The sequence below is a fragment of the Papio anubis genome, chromosome 4 (genome assembly GCF_008728515.1).
Source record: "Papio anubis isolate 15944 chromosome 4, Panubis1.0, whole genome shotgun sequence".
Taxonomy (NCBI): domain Eukaryota; kingdom Metazoa; phylum Chordata; class Mammalia; order Primates; family Cercopithecidae; genus Papio; species Papio anubis.
In genome coordinates, this window is record NC_044979.1 from 41,932,572 (window position 1) to 41,955,152 (window position 22,581).

General features: G+C 41.2%; 1 protein-coding gene across 1 annotated transcript in view; it reads right to left on the bottom strand.

Moving 5' to 3' along the window:
* Positions 1-19,895: 19,895 nt before the first annotated feature.
* Positions 19,896-22,581, bottom strand: part of CAPZA2 (capping actin protein of muscle Z-line subunit alpha 2) — a 54,966-nt gene continuing 52,280 nt past the window's right edge. Inside the window, 1 exon segment of the mRNA NM_001168717.1 lies at positions 19,896-21,419. Coding sequence (NP_001162188.1) covers positions 21,279-21,419 — 141 coding nt within the window. The 3' untranslated portion in view covers positions 19,896-21,278.

A 22,581-nucleotide genomic window follows, 5' to 3' on the forward strand; every position in this document is an offset into this window, starting at 1 on the left:
AATGAGACCCCCATCTCTACAAATAAAAAATAAAAAACATTAGCCAGGTGTGGTGGCACATTCCTGTGGTCCCAGTTACTTGGGAGACTGAGGTGGGAGGATCCCTGGAGCCCAGGAGGTGAGGTGGCAGTCAGCCATGATCATGCCACTAAACTACAGCCTGGGTGACAAAGGGAGAACCTGTCTTAAAAAAAAAAAAAAAAAAATCCAAAATTCGCAAACTGAAATCCTTCTACACTGCAGAACATTTAACTCTGCATCACCAAAATGACACACTGTCTTCTGTGGACATTACATTTTATTTTCAAGGTCTTTGTTTTTACATTGGCTAAGACAGAGTTGAAGAAAATTCCCTCTGAGGAGTAACTCTTCACAGAAACAAGTTTTACTGGTCAAACTGCACCCTCTCCATATTAGTTTTCTAAGGCTGCCATAATAAAGGATCCCAAACTCTTTCCTGTGAGCTCTGTCTTGGTCTCCTCAGATTCTGTGCAATGTCTCTCCAGTTCAACGTTTCTATTGGGCTATCCCAGTCTTCCCTTCTCTCACTGGGACCTGGATGCTCTCTCAGGAGGGCTCACCTCATTTGTTTCCCAACCCTCAGGAATCACCGTCCTTTATTGCCTCATGTCCAAGTATCTTGAAAATTGTTGTTTCATATGTTTTGTCTATTTTGTTGCTGTTTCAGATGTGTGGGTCAATGGCATTTACCAATAAGATATCCCCAAAATAGAGGGATGAGTCTTAAGAAAAATATAAATTATCATAAGGATTCAAAGAGAGAGAGAAATTAATGTGCAGAAAGCTTATATGAAGGGGATAGCCCTTGGACCAGTCTTTGTGGTGTGGGAGGAATTTGGACTTACAGAGAAGATGGATACAGTATAGGAAAGAGAAGCATGAAGTAAAAGGTAATCCAGCAGAGGAGTAAGCATGGGTGAAAGTGAGCCTTACAGGATGATGGTTTTGTGAAAATGTTTCCAGGAATAATTCTATATATTTCATAACCTATATTAAGAAGTATTCTTGTTTTGTGGGCGAAATAATCTATTCTTACATTTCCAACAAAAATCTGTGATAGGTTACTTGCTCTACGCTATGCAATTATGCTGCCTTCTGGTCCAGTTCATTCATCAAGAAGGATTTGTCGAGCACTGGTCAAAGTTCTAGGTGCGGAAGCTACTTTGGTGAACGAAACAAAGACTCCTGCGGCTGTAGAGCTAACAACTTAGGACATGTTGGCGGCAGGAAAGTGGGAGGGAAGGGAGACAATAAACAGTAATCATGATATAGTCGGGTCTTTTCACACAACATCATCGTTTTCTTTTCCTCTTTTGAGACGGAGTCTCGCTCTGTCGCCCAGGCTGGAGTGTGGTGGCATGATCTCGGTTCACTGCAACCTCTGCCTCCCGGGTTCAAGCAATTCTCCTATCTCAGCCTCCTGAGTAGCTGGAACTACAGGCGCCCACCACCACGCCTGGCTAATTTTTGTATTTTTAGTAGAGACGGGGTTTCACCATATTGGTCAGGCTGGTCTCGAACTCCTGACCTGAGGTGATCCACCCACCTCGGCCTCCCACAGTGCTGGGATTACAGGCATGAGCCACTGCGCCCGACCACCTTCATTGTTTTCAAAGAAAATCCTTCCTTAAGAGAAAATACCTTTATCTTAAGTGCATAAGGTAAATAGTTTAATTTGCTGAGTGACTTGTATACCAACCTGTTTCTTTTTTTTTTTACTTTTTAATTTATTCATTTATTATTATTATTATACTTTAAGTTCTAGGGTACATGTGCATAACATGCAGGTTTGTTATATATGTATATTTGTGCCATGTTGGTGTGCTGCACCCATCAACTCATCATTTACATCAGGTATAACTCCCAGTGCAATCCCTCCCCCCTCCCCCCTCCCCATGATAGGCCCCGGTGTGTGATGTTCCCCTTCCTGAGTCCAAGTGATCTCATTGTTCAGTTCCCATCTATGAGTGAGAACATGCGGTGTTTGGTTTTCTGTTCTTGTGATAGTTTGCTGAGAATGATGGTTTCCAGCTGCATCCATGTCCCTACAAAGGACACAAACTCATCCTTTTTTATGGCTGCATAGTATTCCATGGTGTATATATGCCACATTTTCTTAATCCAGTCTGTCACTGATGGACATTTGGGTTGATTCCAAGTCTTTGCTATTGTGAATAGTGCCACAATAAACATACGTGTGCATGTGTCTTTATAGCAGCATGATCTACTCATCTGACAAAGGGCTAATATCCAGAACCTACAAAGAACTCAAACAAATTTACAAGAAAAAAACAAACAACCCCATCAAAAAGTGGGCAAAGGATATGAACAGACATTTCTCAAAAGAAGACATTCATACAGCCAACAGACACATGAAAAAATGCTCATCATCACTGGCCATCAGAGAAATGCAAATCAAAACCACAATGAGATACCATCTCACACCAGTTAGAATGGCGATCATTAAAAAGTCAGGAAACAACAGGTGCTGGAGAGGATGTGGAGAAATAGGAACACTTTTACACTGTTGGTGGGATTGTAAACTAGTTCAACCATTATGGAAAACAGTATGGCGATTCCTCAAGGATCTAGAACTAGATGTTCCATATGACCCAGCCATCCCATTACTGGGTATATACCAACCTGTTTCTTGTATAGGGGAGACCCTCTTGTGAAAGGGTTTCTGGGATCATGTAGTTCTGTCATGCCATGTGGGGACGGAAAGAGTTGTTTTAAATGGGTAGTTAATAAAAATGTCAAGTCAATGTTTAGAAGTGGCATTAATTCTAAAGGCTGAAATTTTGCTGTTTCCCCATCAAAAGCAGCTTTATGTTATGCTGCGGATGAATGGGGCTTTATGAGCAAATGGGTAGGTTGTGCTAATTGGTAGGTACCTTATGGTTGAAAGAAGAATGTGAAATTCCACTCTGGACACTAAACTGTGCCGGCTTCAAACTTGGAATGCTAAACATTTAGTAGATTTTATTTTTCTATCTCTTAAAGTCACACAACTAGGTGGTAGCAAATAGTGCCCAAGGCTACCAATAAACTGTGCTCAAAGGAAACACCCACCATCCATGAGTTCTGCGAGCACTTCTTAGTGATTTCAAATCCCAGGGCAACGTTGCCCTTCTGGACATTGTATCTCACGTTGGGATATCCTTGGGTATCTGTGAGTTTTCTAAGAGCTTTTACAAGAACTTTCCAAATGTGTTTTTTTTTTTGTTTAGGTGATAATCATGAAAAACGGACACATATGCATTTGGGATGGTGGAGAGGGTGCCCTATATGGCAGAATTCCTGGGGCAGTGTCCACATTCTGTTCATTCGTGCTCCATGAGTGCAGACTGCAGTGCGGAGGGCTCTCCGGGATCGTGTAGTTCTGTGGTGCTGCATCTTGTTACCATCTTAAACTGTCTACTGTCACTAAGTTTTAGTGCTGCCTTTGCATGTCATTCATTCGTTCTATACATGACTATCGAGAGCCTTCTATGGTGACACCATTTTAGGAACAGGAGATTGAAGTTTGTATTTCTTAAGATTGTGTTCAGCTGATGTAACAGAAAACCTAAATAATAGTGGTTTAATCAAACAGGTTTCTTTTTCCTGACAGAACAAACAGCTCAGAGTCCAGGACTCATGCAGTTGCTCAAAGCCCAGGCTCTGGCCAGGCACAGGGGCTCATGCATGTATTCCCAACTCTGGGAGGCTGAGGTGGGCCGATTGCTTGAGTACAGGAGTTTGAGACCAGGCTGGGCAACATGGCGAAACCCTGTCTCTACAAAAACACAAAAATTAAACAGGCGTGGTGGCACACACCTGTAGTCCCAGCTACTCGGGAGGCTGAGGTGGGAGAATCATTTGATCCTGGGAGGTCGAGGCTGCAGTGAGCCAAGATCACGTCACTGAACTCCAGCCTCGTGACGGACTGAGTCCCTGTCTCAAAATATATATATATATGTGTGTGTGTGTGTGTGTGTATGTGTGTATATACATGTGTGTATATATATGTGTGTATATATGTGTGTATATATATGTGTGTATATATATAGAGAGAATATATATCTATATATTATATAAATAGAGATATAGATATATAGAGATAATATATATTATGGTATATTATATAGAGATAATATATAGATATATAGAGAGAGATAATGGATAGATAGATAGATAAATAGATAGCGCCCGGGCTCCTTCCACTGGCCTGCTCTACCTCTGGTACAGTGTGCAGTGTTTATTCCCAGGGCTGCAAAAGGGCTGTTGCATCTCCAGGAAACAGATCCACATTCCAGGGAGGAAGAAGGGCAGAGGGAAGAGCAAGTCAGAAGAGCTTCTTTCCTTTAAGCAGCATTTTCTGAAGCCCCACCCCACTACTTCTGCTCACAGCTCATCACTTGGCCCCCAATATTTGCAAAGGAAACAGGGCAAATGTGTACTTCGACTAGGCAAATTGACATCTCAAAGATACTTCAAGGTGTGTTAGGAAAAAAAAAAAAGAAGGAAGGAAGGGGGCAGAGAAGAAGGGAGGGAGGGAGGGAGGAAGGAAGGAAAGAAGGAAAGAAGGAAGATAGAGAAGGACGGAGGAGGGAAGAAGGAGGAAGGAAGAAAGCATTTTGAGTAGGCAACTCGAAGTATCTGCCACAGTAGTGAACGAGGCAGATATCTGCCTTCCTGCAGCTGACACTCTATTAGAGGAGAGAGACTGCAAACTTCACTGTTGTTAATGTAATTTCTATCATGTCCAGATTAATATCTATTCATATGGAGATTAACTCAGCCACATTCAGAATTTTTCCTCTTGTTTTTCCACTGGTGTTAATTCTAAACTCTGAAACTTTGCTGTTTCCCCATTAAATGAAGAGACAGCATCCACCTCTGAGTCTGTCTCTGATCTATACTGGCCTTGGCAGTGTTGTGTAATTGTCTCATCCTGGTCTTTTGTTGTCAGTCTCTACCCCACACTTGCTGAGAGGTCTCTGATCTATACACATGTATTGTCCAAGTTTATTTTTTTCTATCAGCTGCAAAGCTTGGAGCTATCATCGCCATTTTGTGACCATGAGAAGTCAACAAACAAACAAATAGAAATGCTACAAATGATAGAGCAGAAAGATAAAAGGAAATTGAGTCTTCGACACCATTATTGAGCTGCTGAACTAACCCTGGAATCACCTACATCTGAACTTCTTTTCTTAAAATTGATTAATTTCTAAATTGACAAAATTGTATATATTTATTATGTACAACATGATGTTTTGAAATATGTATGCTTTGTGGAATGTGGATTTCTTAAATAAACAACAAATGTCTTTATGGTTTAAACCCTAGTTTAAACCAGGGTTCTGCAAATGTTTTCTGTAAAGGGCCAAATAGTAAATGTTTTAGGCTTTGCAGACCAAGAGGCAAAATAGAAGATATTAGGTATGTACCTATATATGAAGAAAAAAACAAATTTCTACAATTTTTTTTTTTACTGGAAAAATCCAAAATATAATCATTGAGTACAATACAGGCTTACTACTGAGACAGTGGGGAGAGATAGAGAACACTCACTTCACTGGGGCTAGTGCTCCCTCGAATCATGGTAGAAACATGGCCTCATTTGCCTACACAGCTTTCCCTTGCTTCTCTGAGACACAGTGATCTTCCTTCCTGGGAACTCACCACCGTCTGCTGCCCACATCTCTCTTTTGCCACTTACACACCTGTCTTCATAGTGCTGGATACCTTTTCATGTGGGGAGAATAGGCTCGAAACTAAGGCTCCTTGAGTTTGAATTCCAGCTGAACTACTACTTAATTTTTTTTTTTTTTTTTTTTTTTTTTTTGAGACAAAGTCTTGCTTGTCACCCAGGCTGTAGTGCAATGGTGCCATCTCAGCTCACTGCAATGTCTGCCTCCTGGGTTCAAGCAATTCTCATGCCTCCGCCTCCCGACTACCTGGGATTACAGGCATGCCCCACCACGCCTGGCTAATTTTCTTGTATTTTTAGTAGAGACAGAGTTTCACTATGTTTGCCAGGCTGGCCTTGAACTACTGAGCTCAGGTAATCCACCCACCTCAGCCTCCCACAGTGCTAGGATTACAGGCGTGAGCCACCGTGCCCCGCCAATTTTTGGAGCATCAGTTTCAAAGTTTGTCTATAAAATAAGTAATAATACCTACTTCACAGAATTATAATGATAAAAAGATCTAACAAGAGCAAAACTTTAGAGTAGTGAATGGCATACTTTAATGCACTTTATTAGGTGTTATTCATCTTTTTATTTCTTCAACCATTTAGTGATGTAAAAATCCTTCTTCGCTTTCCAGCTATATGAAGACAGACAATAGGCTGGATTTTGTTAAAAGTCATTCAGGACACTTGTGAAAGAAGGTAAGATAGACTTACCATTGGGATAGTTGTAGGGGCCACTGAAATGGGGTTTTGCGGTGCGGGAGAGACATTGAACTCAACTTTGAATACAACAAAGACAAGTGGAAACTTTTAGCCAAGGAGCAGGATGCGGGTCAGATGGAAAAAATTACTAAGAGGAAACATCAGAGGTAAAGGATTCTGGCTAAACCGACTTAGCAGGATTCTTGCTAAAACTGGACAATACAGAGATAAATGTGGGAGCCCAAAGGTTGAAGCCCAGTTGAAAAGGAGCTCAGGCCAGGTGGAGTGGCTCACGCCTGTAATCCCATCACTCTGTGTGGTCAAGGCAGGTGGATCACCGAGTTTGAGACCAATCTGGCCAACATGGTGAAACCCCATCTCTACTAAAGTACAAGACTTAGCTGGGTGCCGTCGTGCATGCCTGTAATCCCAGCTGTTCGAGAGACTGAGGCAGGACAATTGCTTGAACCCAGCAGGTGGAGGCTGCAGTGAGCTGAGATGGCGCCACTGCACTCATGCCTAAGCAACAGAGTAAGACTCTGTCTCAAAAAAAAAAAGAAAGAAAGAAAGAGAAAGAAAGAAGAAAGAAAGAAAGAAAGAAAGAAAGAAAGAAAGAAAGAAAGAAAGAAAGAAAGAAAGAAAAAGAAAAAAGAAAAAGAGCTCAAAAAAGTCTAACTAGAGAGTTTGGTCAAGGTGAGAATCTTTGTGAATTTGGCCCACGGGCCACACATAGATTGCAGACCCTGGTTTAAGCCACTGTCAGTAGGTGACTGTTGCCGAAAGCGTGACTGAGTGTACAAGAGTAAGGGGGAAGGGGCAGGACCCTCCACATCAGCCAGCTCTCTTGTTTTATCTGCCTTTCTTTCTACCTTTACGCTGCGAAGGCCATTTAGAGACCTCATTAGCAAATGATGTGAGGGGTTTTAAGCAGGAAAGGAAAATGACAGGACTTGCATTATAAAAAGATACTCCTAGGCCGGAGCGGTGGCTCAGGCCTGTAATCCCAGCACTTTGGGAGGCCGAGGTGGGTGGATCACTTCAGGCCAGGAGTTTGAGACCAGCCTGGCCAATGTGGCAAAATCTCATCTCCATTTTGTAAAAATTAGCCGGGCGCAGTGGTGCATGGAGGTAGTCCCAGCTACTCCGGAGGCTGAGGCAGGAGAATCGCTTGAACCCGTGAGGCGGAGGTTGCAGTGAAGCGAGATCGTGCCACTGCACCCCAGCCTGGGCGACAGAGCAAGAATCCGCCTGAAGAAAAAAAGAAAAAGAAACAAAATAATAAAATAAAAATACAAATCACTCCTCTGTGGCTGGATAGGAAATGGATTAGAGGGAAATGAGAGTAGATGCCGAACAAAAACAAACGAACAAAAAAGTTAGATTATTCCCACAGTCTAGGCAGTTTGTATTAGGGTGATAGCACTAGGAATAGAGAGAAGTGGACTTACTTGAGATGTATTTTGGCAGTAAAATGGACAGAACTTGCTGTCAGTTGAATGTGGTTAGTGAAAGAAAGAAAGGAACTGAGAGAAATGCCAAGGACTCCGGCTGATTCAGCAAAGCCCACTGCCGCCTCGACCTTTGCTGAAGCTGGTTCCTTGCGGGCAATACTGTCCCCCACGTTTTCTGACTACCGCTTCCTTCTCATCTTGGTTTTCATGCCATCTCTTTACAGAGGCCTTTCCCCTATTTTCTTTATACCTTTATCACTATCTGGCATTTTTTGTTCTTGTTGACTTATGTAGTGTCTCTCTCTCTCGTCTAGTGACTAAGGCACTTTTTACTGTCTAATTCACTGCCGTGTTTATCAAGTACCTAGAATAGTGTCTGCAACCAGGAAGAGTTGGAGGAAAGTTTGTTAAAAGACGAATTGTGTTGAAAATAATTTAACAGTGGAGGTCTGCAACATTTTTTTTCTGTGAAATCTGTGAACATTATTCAGGTCAAGAGATACTGGATTATAGGGGCCATGAACTCTAATTGTATGAAGAGTGCGTGTTGTGAGAGGAGACAGAGATAAAAATGGCAATGTGCAGAAACGAATGCACTTTTCTGAGAAAAGAGATCATAGCTCGCTTCACATTTAAGATGAGTCCCTAACTTCAAAGACAGTCAAGAATCCCTGCGTTCTTGGCTTGAACATACTCACTTTTCTACAGGTGTTAGCGGGCAATGAATACCCTAACTTATCACTATTTCCGCGTCCTAAAGGTTCTTTTCCAGACCAGCAGTGCCCTTCTGCTGAGTAATAGCCGAACCCTGAGCCCAGAGATGCTCCAAGGAATGGGATACAGGATATCCTGGCCTCGTTTCTCTGCGCGGCATCTACCTGTACTGCGATTAGCTAGAAATGGAAACAGTGCTCCCTGCTGGCGCCTCTTGGAAACTGCAGTCTTGTCCATTCCTGTCGTTAGTTACAGAAACAGGATCTCATCCCACGCAAATACATGCTCAGAAACACAAACCATTTTCCCTTTCAAGCAGAATTTTTAAACACTAAGTGAGACACATAGTGATAACATCTCTGAACACGAAAGATGCCAAACACAAAATTAAAAGACAAAAGGCAGGCCTGGTGCGACGGCTCACACCTGTAATCCCAGCACTTTGGGAGGCCAGGGCGGGAGGATTGCTGGAACCCAAGCGTTTGAGACCAGCCTGGGCAACATGGCGAGACCCCGTTTCTACGGAAAATAAAAATAGCCGGGTGTGATGGTGCGAGTCTGTAGTCCTAGCTACTCAGGAGGCTGAGGCAGGAGGATCACTTGAGCCCAGGAATTTGAGGCTGCAGTGAGCTATGACCGTGCCACTGCACTCCAACCTGGCAACAAAGCGAGATTCCAGAGAGAGAGAGAGTGCGAGCAGATGGAGAGAGAACAAAAGTTTGCAACCATTTCTAAGGGGCTCTCCCATGAATATTCTTCTGTAGAATATTTAACATATTCTGTGGGAGGAAAAATCTGTCAATCTTTTCCTTTATGACTTCTGAGTTTTGTTGACTTTATAGGAATAGGAAGGTTTTTCTGTAACTCAAGATTATTAGTTCCAAAATGTTCACTATTTGGTTTGGTCAGATCTTCAAGCCCATATGATTTTTGTTTGTTTGTTTGTTTGTTTGTTTTGTTTTGTTTTTGGAGACTGCATCTCGCACTGTCGCCTGGACTGGAGTGCAGTGGCGCAGTCTCGGCTCACTGCAACCTCCCAGGTTCAAGCTCACTCCTAGGTTCAAGCAATTCTCCAGCCTCAGCCTCCCAAGTAGCTGGGATTACAGGCGCCCGCCACCACGCCTGGCTAATTTTTTTTGTATTTTTAGTAGAGATGTGGTTTCACTATGCTGGCCAGGCCAGGCTGGTCTCTAAATCCTGATCTCATGATCCGCCCGCCTCGGTCTCCCAAAGTACTAGGATTACAGGCATGAGCCACCTCTTCTGGCTGAGGATCTAAGTTTTAAGACTAGGTTAAGCTGCAGGTGACAACAAACAAAATAGCAGAGACTTAAACAAGATAGAAGTTTCTCAGGTAAAAAGCCAGGTACATGATTTGAGCCAGTGTTGTGTTTCAAAGTGTAAGGGAGAGTGTTCAGTTCCATTTGTGCCTAGACCTGATGGCTCAAGACGGTGGCATCAGAGTTTCAAAGAGCAGGATAGAGGAAGAGAGAATAAAAAGGGAGTACACAGGTTCTGACCCTGAGGGCAAATCCCAGGAGTTGCCCTGCGACACTTTCTTTTATCCCATTAGCCAGAACTTAGTCACATAACTAAAAATAAATATTGAAGGGACAACTACCAATTTCCACCACGGATTACCCCCTTTGATTTATGTGAACACATTCTTCTTATTGCACACAGAGTAGTATATTTACCCCCTCCCCAAGGACCCATCCCTCACTACAGTCAGCTCCAAGTCCAAGATAGCAGCGTGAATGCGCAATTCTCATCACCAAAAACAAATGTATCTCGTCATCCAGCAAACTGTAAATTAGAAGATGCTAAGTGCCCCAACACTCTTAATATACAACGTAGGAACAGAATTATTGCAATTCAGAAATGAAACAAGGTCTCCCTACTCTGGTAGTGATTTTATTGCTTAGTTCATGAGGTAGCCCCTGATTCTGCTCTCTGGGGAAAACTTGTCCATCATTCCCAGGAAGGTTCTTTATTGTCTGTTATCTTTCCTGGCTACAACTGGCGCTGCATAGCTTTTGGAGTTCACTGTTGTTGATTGTAACCACACATAGCAGTTTGTCCAGAATAGTTCCTATTTACACCTGTTATTTCAATGTAACAATTAAGAGCTCTCCTTTCTCTCAAAAATATTGTAGCTTGGCCAACAAATTACATAATTGCTCTATTCCAAAATCCAATTCACAAGGAACTGCCAACAACCACCCAAGCTTGGAAGAGGAACCCAAGCCTCAGATGAGATTGCAGCCTCAGACATCACCTTGATTTCAGCCTCATGGAACTATGAACAGAGGACCAAGCTGACATGTGCCTGAACCCATGAGAACTGTGAGATAATAAGGTTGGATTGTTTTAAGACCTAACTTTGTGACCACTTGTTATACAGCAATAGAAAACGAATATATTTTCTAAGACAATGGGCTTGGGGGAAGGGCAATATACTTATTCTCATGTCTGCCTTATAACCTTGTCCTGGTTAATGGTATCACTTTGGACCTACAGTCCACAAATTACAAGCGAGAGAAAGAAGGATCTTGACAGTCTGGTTCAGTGGACTTGGGGACATTTTTATTTTTTTATTTTTTTGAGATGGAGTCTCGCTCTGTTGCCCAGGCTGGAGTGTAACTAACTCTACTCACTTAACCTCCACCTCCCGGTTCAAGCAATTCTCCTCCCTCAGCCTCCTGAGTAGATGGGATTACAGGTGCTCACATCTGGCTAATTTTTTTGTATTTTTAGTAGAGCTGGAGTTTCACCATGTTTGTCAGACTGGTCTTAAACTCTGACTTCAAGTAATCTGCCTACCTCGGCCTCCCAAAGTGCTGGGATTACAGGCGTGAGCTGCTGCACCCAGAAGGGCAATCCTTGCAAGATTTGAAGTTGTAAGAAGTTCTGCTGGGCTCAAATGTCTCCTCAAATAACCCAGACAAGAGAGGAGGAATTCAGTATGGCTGCTAACTCCTTTCTTCCATTCCGAGTCTTCCCTGCCATCTTTCCTATTGTCATGCCAATCTACTTACTCAAGGCAATAATTTCAATGTTTTATCACGGCCTAACAAGGGTCACCAGCTTTCCAGCCTGCAATATCTAGGCCCTACTAAATCCCCCTAGTCACTGGCATACCATTCCCTTCCTCTAGGGCATTATTTTTGACTGTCACAAGGATTAGGAGGTGTCATTGGCATTTAGTGTCTAGGGGTACAGGAGAACAGTCTTGCACATTGTAGTGGACTCAGATGCCAGCAGAACCCCTGTTGACTTACATTGCCCTTAACCAATGCCATACTTCAGATTTTGATACTTGCAGGATCCTGTTTCTGGTACTAAATGCTGTATAGGGTGAGACGCAGGGGTGGCAGGGGTGATAAGAAATAAAACAAATTCCAAACAGCAGTGGCTTAAATATGGTTATTTCTCAATAAAGGTCCAGTGAGGAAGTTCAAGTTTTGTAAGGGGTTCAGGTGCCATAGGCACTGCTTTTCAATTTTCTTTCCTTCTTCTTCTTTTTTTTTTTTTTTTTGTAGAGACAGAGAGTTTCACAGTGTTGCCCAGGCTGATTGTGAACTCCTGGGCTCAAGCGATCCTCCCACCTCAGTCTCCCAAAGTGCTGGCATTACAGGTGTAAGCTACTATGCCTGGCCTGTGCTTTTCAATTTTCTCCTGAACTCTTATGTTATTGTGCTGTAGGTACGCATTAGATTTTTGAAAAGGTATCCATCTGTTAAGTAAGTTGCAAATGTTTTCCCTTGTGAATGATGTCTTCTGACTTTGTTTAGAGCATTTTAAGCCATGTAGAAAATCTTAATTTTTATGAAGTGAAGTACATTTTTTTTTTTTCTTGAGATGGAGTCTCACTCTGTTGTCCACGCTGGAGTGCAGTGGCACGATCTTGGCTCACTGCAACCTCCACCTCCCAGGTTCACACGATTCTTCTGCCTCAGTCTTCCAAGTAGCTGGGATTACAGGCACCCACCACCATACCCGACTAATTTTTGTATTTTTTAGTAGGGACAGGGTTTCATCATGTTGGCCAGGCTGGTCTCGGACTCCTGGACTCAAGTGATCTGCCCACCTTGGCTTCCCAAAGTGCTGGGATTACAGGCGTGAGCCACTGCACCCAGCCAAATACATTTTTATTGAATGGATTCTAAGGGTTTTTTCTAAAATTATTCTGATATTGCTATTACTTTAAAAATATCATTTCTTAAAAAACATTTATAATATCTTTTTTGTTTTTTTGAGATAGAGTCTCGCTCTGTCACTCAGGCTGGAGTTCGGTGGCACAATCTCAGCTGACTGCAACCTCCGTAGCCGGGATTACAGGAATCCGCCACCACACCCGGCTAATTTTTGTATTTTCAGTAGAGACAGGGTTTCACCATGTTGCCCAGGGTGGTCTCGAACTGCTGACCTCAAGTGATCTGCCTGCCTCAGCCTCCCAAAGTGCTGGGATTATAGGCGTGAGCCACTGCGCCTGGCTAATATTATTTTATATCATTAAATCTTTGGTCCAATTTTAACTTGGTGTAAAGTATGACGTATAGATCCAACTTTTCTCCCCCAGTTGGCTACGCTGTTGTCTCCGCATCATTCATCTGTTGCCCCACTGATTTGAGAGGCTGCCCTTAAAGTCAGGATTAGGGACTAAACTTTATCAAATGGTTTAATGTTATTTTCTCAGAGGATTATATGTGCTTTCCTTCTCTTAATATGCGAATGTAGGAGGCTACAGTACTAGATTTCCTAACAGGAAACAATCATTGAATTCCAGTAATAAACCATACTTGATCATAATGTAGGATTCTTTATGAATGTATTAAGGAATTTTACTTTTGACTGTACAGGGAAGTTTAATCAGTTTTCTGGTTTTGGTGCTATTCTTATTTAAGCTTATAAATCATTCTCATAAATTAGATGTCTATCTTTTTCTACCAACTAAAATAATTTCTGTAACATAGAAAATTATATGTATGTGTTAAGTTGGATAAAATTCTCTGTAAAACAATAAGTCTAATGACTTTATAAAGGGGTATTAGTAAACTTTCTATTCAATTCATCCTATGGTTATGACCTGTCATTTTTCTACTTTTGCCTGAGTCAATCTTTGTATATATTTCCTCTCATGTAGAGTTATATGTCAGCATAAGTTGTATAATTTTTTAAATAACAACAGACGTTTAAAATTTGAGATTGTTGTAATGAACACCTATATACCTATTATCCAATTTTTAAAAAGTTACAATTCCTTTATACTGTTCCCTAATCCTATTCCCTTATGTTCCTCCTCACACATATAATATCCTAATTTTTTTGAGAGATAGGGTCTCACTTGGCTACCCAGGATGGAGTGCAGCGGCATGATCAAAGCTCACTGTAATTTGAACTCCTGGGCTCAAGTGATCCTCTTGCCTCAACCTCCCGAGTAGCTTGGTCCATACACACACATCACTATGCCCAGCTCATTTAAAATTTTTTCTAGAAATGGGATCTTGATATATTGTCCAGGCTGATCTGGGAACGCCCGGGCCTTTCAAAATGCCTGGATTACAGGCGTGAGCCACACGTCTGGCCTGATGTGGTGTTTTAATCCGTTGTATGTTTATATACTCACTACATATAAAATAAAACATTTGTATTGTTTTACGTATTTTTAAACTTTAGTATACTTTTTTGCAACTTGCTTTTTTCTCTCAACAGGAATTTTTATAGTATGTTAATATAACCTCTGACTCACAAGTTTTTAAAAGTTGTATGCTCTCCCAGTGTTAACAAACCACAGTATCTGTACTCATTCGCTGTGGGTGGATATTTAGGTTGACTTATGGTTTTGCCTTTTCAGGTCTCTGGAATGAAATTTATTTCCTTTAAAAATGTCTCTTTCTCCTCTGTAAAGCCCCAAAGTAGGGGCAAATGAGTGCATGTGGGCAGGTTTTCTTTACCTTGCCTTTTCCTCACTGCAGATGCTTTCAGTGTCCTGGAACCCTGATCTCCTATATTTTGTTCTCCTTTCTCAAAGAACTAAAGTCTTCCCTAGGTCCTTAATTTGTACTTAAGGGAGTTATTGCTCCCGGCTATTTCTGTTTAGTATTCTTTTGGGAAACAGGAGGCAAGCCTTCATTTTCAGGCCAAAGTCTGGGACGGAAGAGATCCGGATCAGGTATTCAGACGCTGAGAGGCTAGCAAGTTAGCAGCCCAAAGGAAGGTGACACTTTGCACTGTTTAGTCAGCAAGACTTTAGGGATATCCTTGCAGTAAAAAAAAGCCTTGAAAATTTATTTGGTTAAAGAGCTGGGAATTTCACAAATTTTCCCAGAAGTCATCAATCTTCTGAGATATGCCAACTGGGCTTCCTTAACAGTCTTCTATTAATCAGAGTGCTTTAACTGCAGATTGTCCCACAGCTCATGTTATGAGAGTCAGTGGCTGATTTGGTATTCGTGATGTGTTTTTTTTTTTTTTTTTTTTTTGAGACAGAGTCTTGCTCTGTCGCCCAGGCTGGAGTACAGTGGCATGATCTTGGCTCACTGCAACCTCTGCCTGCCGGGTTCAAGCAATTCTCTTGCCTCAGCCTCCTGAGTAGCTGGGACTACAGGTACGCACCACCATGCCCAGCTAATTTTTGTATTTTTAGTAGAGACAGGGTTTCACCATGTTGGCCAGGATGGCCTCGATCTCTTGACCTCGTGATGCACCTGCCTCAGCCTCCCAAAGTGCTGGAATTACAGGCGTGAGCCACTGCGCCCGGCCTGTGATGGGTTTTCTAGCGAGTTTGTGTGAAAAAAAATCTGTTTTCTGATATAGTCACACTGCAAAAATGGAAACTGATGTTAACTAGTACACTTTTTGTGTACTAGTTATACAAAAACTAGAGATAAAGTATCTTACTGGCCATACTACAGTTTATAAGAACACTAATTTTTAACTTCACTGTGTTATAATTTCATTTTGTACTGTGCTGTTTTAAAAAGTCAGATTTAGTTTTGAACTGGATGACATTCTGACCCATGACATTTCTTTAGTGGAAACCTATTACCTGCAATGTTAATGCTTCCTTGAGATACAAGAGGATTTCCCGCCTACCAGTGGCACGCATACTTGCCAAAGCAGTTTAAAACTCATCCTTTCCAGAAAACCTCCCTTGGCTTGACATCTCTTTAAAAAGTTATCTTAGGTAAGGTTTGAAGTCTATCTTAAAAACAACCTGTGTTGCCCATGGCACATCTTCCTAAACGGGTTTAAGGTGTGCCAAGATACTGATCTTCTTAACCCTTACAACAATTGGCAGGCAGCCTTGTCAATTTCCTGCAGTGTGCCTTATTTATTTATGTATTTTGAGACAGGTTCTTACTCTATCACCCAGATTAGAGTGCAGTGGCGTGATCACAGCTGACTGCAGCCTCAGCCTCCCCAGGTTCAGGTGATCTTCCTGGCTCAGCTCCTGAGTAGCTGGGACTACAGGCGTGTGCCACACCTTTGTATTTTTAGTAGAGACAGAGTTTCGCCATGTGGCCTAGGCTGATCTTGAACTCGTAGACTGAAAGGAGTCCACCTGCCTCGGCCTCCTGAAGTGCTGGGATTAGAGGTGTGAGCTACCATGCCCGGCCACAAATATTTTCTATATATGTTGGGATGTGACAAAGGTTGGAAAACACTGTTGTTCCATGGCTAGTTTGTAGATTCCTTTATAAACGGTTTTATATTTTCCGAACTCCACAATGCCTAGAACAGTTCTCTGAATACATCTGCTTAAATGTGAATGACCTGACTTTAATTTCTAATGCCAACTAGACCTTAAAGGTTTAATTGGCTATTTTGATCTTAATCTATGACTATTTTACATATTCTCCAATAGCTAGCACTACTGGCCAAACTTACAATAAACCTTTTGCATAATAGTCAGAATGTCAAATTTGGACATGCCTATACAGTGTCTGCCTTTAAGAAGTTCTCAGTTTCAAGCCCCCAAATCTACACTATTCATTTATTCAATCATTCTTTCATTCATTCAGAGACGGAGTTTCACTCTTTGGAGAGAAAAGGCATGATCTTGGCTAACTGCAACCTCTGCCTCCTGGGCTCAAGCAGTTGTGTCTCAGCCTCACAAGTAGCTGGGAATACAGGCGTGCACTACCACGCCCGGCTAATTTTGTATTTTTAGTAGAGATGGGGTTTCACCATGTTGGTCAGGCTGGTCTCGAACTCCTAACCTCAGGTGATCCACCAGCCTCGGCCTCCCAAAGTGCTGGGATTACAGGCCTAAGTCACTGTTCCTGGCCCAAAACCTACACTTTAAGACTAGCAAGTACACGATGATTCTTTTATATATTGTACCTTAGAGAAGTGAACAGAAATACACACCTTTCTTGGGATGTTTCATAATGTACACATTACAAAACACCTGTGTTAACTCGTGGCTAAATGTGCCTTTATATTTCATACCCCATAGATGGCAAAGGTGCAAACTGATGATCAGTATGGAAGATCTTTTGAAAGGGTCTTTCATTATTCCAAAGGTTTCAGTGTGGTTACTAAAAGTCAAAATGACTTTAACTGTAGAAAGGGCTACCCAAATGTCATACAACTGTCAATAGTCTTTGATTACTTTTTCAAGAATTTCACATTTCAAGAACATTTGCAATGAACGAGAACTTCCAGGACATCTTTCTTTTAATGGTTTTACTACTATTTTAGTTTCCAAAATCCCAAATGAGGAAAAGCCACATGAATATCTGTATATTTATATAACGTATTAACTTATTAAAATGTAATCGTATAACCAAGTGTAGTCTGGAAAAGCACCACTCATGCCAGAACTCTTACTTCTATCAGAATTCTTGATTTTAATGTCACAGAGGTGACCTTTCCAACCCTGGGTGGCACAGTTGCTTAACTCCTCTCCTCTATCCCCTCAGCCAGTCACTCCCTTGGGCATATTTGTCATTACTAATAACTACTCAAAATCTCAATTTTAGTTAAGCATACCATTCTTTAATCACCACTTCTTACATTTCTTTTTTCTTGTTTTGAGACGGACTCTCACTCTGTCACCCAGGCTGGAGTGCAGTGGCACAATCTCAGCTCATTGTAACCGCCACCTCCCGGGTTCAAAGATTCTCCTGCCTCAGCCTCCTGAGTAGCTGGGACTATAGGCATGTGCCACCATGCCCAGCTAATATTTGTATTTTTAATACAGATGGGGTTTCACCATATTGACCAGACTGGTCTTGAACTCCTGACCTTAAGTGATCCACCCGCCGTGGCCTCCCAAAGTGCTGGGGTTATAGGTGTGAGCCACTGTGCCCAGCCCACCACTTTTTTTTTTTGAGACAAGAGTCTCGCTCTGTCGCCAGCCTGTAGTAAGTGGCATGATCTCGCCTGCAGAGATGGGGTTTCACCATATTGGCCAGGATGGTCTCGATCTCTTGACCTCATGATCCACCTGCCTCGGCCTTCCAAAGTGCTGGAATTACAGGCATGAGCCACCGCACCCAGACCACTTCTTACATTTCTAGGTCATTCTTTATAGTCCCCCTACTTTAACACACCTATAATCCATTGGTTGTACCACATTTTCACTATCCCTCCTGTCTCAAGCCTTCACTTCCCTGCTTACCCAGCTGAAATTCCACAGACCATCATTATACCTTGCCCCTATTCATGTGGTCATTCACTCTGGGCAAAACCACAGCCTTGGTTTATTTCATCTACTCCATGCCTGCATCCATACAGCTTTACACGTTTGAAGAAAAACATACAGCCATGCTCATCATTGGTCTCATTTACTTTAAATTATCACTAACCTTGAGGTCCTTCATCCTGTCTGCCTATAAAATTGTTTCCCAGGTTTATTCACTTTCCCATTATTCTAGCCCAGAGCTTTCCTCTAGTTCCTGTCTCCTGTATCTAACTGCTACATGAGATATTTCTCCTTTGAATAGAAAACTGGAACTCCTGAACAGCCTCCTTCCCCAAACCAACCTCCTCCTCCAAGAATCTTTCTCAATTTCTCCAGCCCCAAACATCCTTGATGGTTCTCTTTATCTCACACTCCATGACCAAACTCTCCCCAAGTCTTGCTGATTTTACCTTTAGGATGTATCTAGACCTCACTGCTTTATAACACTTCTACAGCAACCGCCTCAGTCCAAGCCAGCATGCTCTCAATGAGACTACTGCAGTAGTCTCCTAGCTGTTCTCCCTGATTGTGCCTTTGCCACCACACTTCAACCTACTCAGGAAAGCAGCCGCAATGGCTCCTACTAAAATTACATCCCTGAGCTATAGGATACTCTGGGTTTCCATTCTTCTTTCACTTTAATAAATGCCATTCTTTTATTATTTTGAGACGGGGTCTCCCTGTGTCACCCAGGTTGTAGTGCAGTGGCTCGATCTCTGCTCACTGCAACCTCCACCTCCCGGGTTAAAATGATTCTCCTGTCTCAGCCTCCTGAGTAGCTGGGATTACAGGCGTGCACCACCATAACCGGCTAATTTTTTTTGTTGTTGTTTTTAGTGGAGACAGGGTTTCAGCATGTTGGTCAGGCTGGTCTCAAACTCCTGACCTCGTGATCCACCTGCCCGGCCTCCCAAAGTGCTGGGATTACAGGAGTGAGCCACCGCACCTGGCCCAATAAATGCCACATTTTTTTTTTTTTTTCCTTTGAGACAGAGTCTCACTCTGTTGTCCAGGCTGGAGTGCAGTGGTACAATCTTGGCTCACAGCAAGCTCCGCCTCCCGGGTTCAAGCCACTCTCCTGCCTCAGCCTCCCGAGTTAGCTGGGACTACAGACGCCCGCCACTGCGCCTGGCTAAGTTTTGTATTTTTAGCAGAGACGGGTTTTCACTGTGGTCTTGAGCTCCTGACCTCGTGATCCGCCCAACTCAGCCTCCCAACGTGCTTGGATTACAGGCGTGAGCCACCACGCCTGGCTGCCATTCTTACACAATAAAAGACTAGTCTATTCTGTGCAATCATTATTTCAGACTGTTCTAAATTATTTTTGATAAATCTTCCGTCTCACAAGCAAATCACCTTACAAACAGTTGCATATATTTTCAGTAATGCATTCCAGACTAGAACAGAGACAGGAAACTGATGACTTTCATGGGATAGAAACTCATGATGGCCTGATAGAACTAAGTTTGTCAATTAGATCTAGTATTTAGTTCACCATCATCAAACTTTCAAATATATATATTTAAAAAAGGAACAGATAATTAATGTTACCAATTCATTTTCTTTAGGAATCCCAATGTGTTAAAACTTGTGTTTTAAAACTAAAAGAAAAGATGATTTAGCCAAAATGTCATATTTTCATATTATATTCTCAATGCTTTCAAAGCCCAACAGTGATTTTAAAAAGAAATTAAACAACATGCTTTCATTGAATTTTTAAAAATCTATACAAGTCAAGCTAATGAAATATTTTATTGTACATAATAAAAGTGGTGTTTTTCTAAAAAAAAAAAAAAAAAAAATTTCCAGGCCCAGACGTCTGTAGGAGTATGTGAGGAAAGGATTCCACTCAAGTATAATAAGCAATACTCTATTGAATGAAACCATAACTCCGCTTCACTCCCTATGGTAAATACTAACATTCGCCACAGGCTTGAAATTCCTGTAGCATCAGTAGAACTATTTTTTAAAATATTACAAACATGCTTATGACGCACAGGAGAATGAAAAAATTTAGACTGTAACCACACACCATATGTAATCCCAGCTTTTCTAATTTACAACCAGTTAAGAATTACAATATCCAAAGAAAGTATTTTAAAATATATATGCTCACTGGTAAGTGATTTTCTACTCAAATAAATAGGAAAATTTGCATTTTAATGTCACATTGAATTTCAGTACTTTTCAATCCAAGAAAAAAAAAAAAAAACCGAGACATGGTTATGAGTTAAGGATTATATATATTACAATTTGCCTTGTTATAATACATTTGTGGCTTTATGATAAAAATAACTCAGGGACATATGGAATTCAAGCTGATTTGCGTAACTGTCACAAGAAAAAAAGCATTAAATGCATTTCTGAAATAAGTATTTTCATTTAATTTCAGAATCTCAAAACAGCATTAGACCTCGCTTTGTTTAAAAAAAATTTAGTTCAACACTAAGCTAGCTAAATAACCTTCTTGAAAGGTTTAAACACAATTGATATAGAAAATGCTTTCCCTCTAATCTCAACCTTACATAAATGGAACAGGTGAGGAAGAAAAGGTAGACAATTTCTTTAGCAGCATATATGGCTAAATCCATCAACCACCTTAAACTAGAATGTCCATTATTGACCCCATTAAAAAGAACTGGGGTAATATAAAAAATTACCCATTTCATAAACCAAAAGACAACAATGTTAGGGTTACAGTTAGTAAAATATTTTTGAGACACTTCAAAAACTTTTAACCATAAACTAGAAGAATCATCTCTTCTTCATTGTTAAGAAAGAAAGGCCTAACAGAAAGACATTTAAACTAAACTGATTTTCAATCCTCTTAGAACAAACAAAAGGAAAAATAATGGTTGATTAGCTAAGCTTTGTGCTCTAATCAAACTAATTAATTACAGTGATTTTAAATGGCAACAGCCCATCTGACTGGGCAGCTTGACAGTTCAGAATACTTTTGCAATAATTTTTTAACGCAAAGACACTAAAATGATCTGGTCATGCAATGTTCATCTTATGCATTCTGCATCTCTTTGCCAATCTTGTAGCTAAGGATCTTGTTCCAATCAATCTTAGTGCGTGTAACTGGCAACTGTCGACGTAAGGCTTTGAAAGTAGTGTCCGACATTGTCTGATAATTCTCACTGATGGCAGTCTATGAAAAACAATAGTTAGAAGTTTAAAGTAAAGCAAAAGAACAGAACAATTTATAAAGCATATAGATGTTTTCAGAATACATTTTATTTAAGCAGCCCATTTCACTGTTTTTAAACAGTCAAATAAAAAAATCCCAACATTTTGTTAAGGCAGCTAGAAGAAAAAGCCTATAATAATTTTGAATAATTAAACTTAATGAAAATTATAAATTAGATGTAATATTTGTGTCCTCGTTTTGAATTTATTTTAGTATGTCAGAACAATTTATGGATTATTATTTTTAAGGAGTAGAAACTTGTCTAATTCACAAATTAAATGCTTAAATTCAAGAGTGTAGTTTAGAAGCTGATAAATAACATAAAAAGTAAAGCACAAAATGAAATGTGATCTAAGCAGATTGCACATAATCCAAATGGTAAGACACAGCCTGAATTAAAATTTCCAACCAGAAAAAAAATAGCCACTTAAAAAGTCTGGCATATTTTGACTGATGCAGATTGAGCACCCCTAACTGAAAAATCCGAAGTTTTCAAAACTTGAAACTTTTTGAGCATCAACATGATGCTCAAAGGCAATGCTCACTGGAGCATTGATGCAGATTTCTAATTTTCAGATTACGGAAGCTTGAGTGGTAAATATATAATAAATATTCCAAAATCCAAAAAAAAATCTGAAATCTAAAACACTTTTGGTCCCACGCAACTCAGATCAGCGATACTCAATCTGCACTCAGAAATTACAGTTGGCTAAAACCTAGTCTTTTTTTTTTTGAGACGGAGTCTCGCTCTGTTGCCAAGCTACAGTGCAATGGCACGATCTCGGCCCACTGCAACCTCTGCCTCCCAGGTTCCAGCGATTCTCCTGCCTCAGCCTCCCAAGTAGAACCCGCCACTACAAGCACATGCCACCACGCTCAGCTGATTTTTGTATAGAGACGGGGTTTCACCATGTTGGCCAGGATGGTCTTGATCTCTTGACCTCGTGATCCACCTGCCTCAACATCGCAAAGTGTTGGGATTACAGGTATGAGCCACCGTGTTCGGCCTAGTCTTAGTATTTTTAAAATACAAAATATTAATGGAATTCAATTTACTTGCCACTCTTTTTGCCTACACTTTAATAAGTCTGCCCTTGTGTTAAAAGTAGACACACAACAAAAA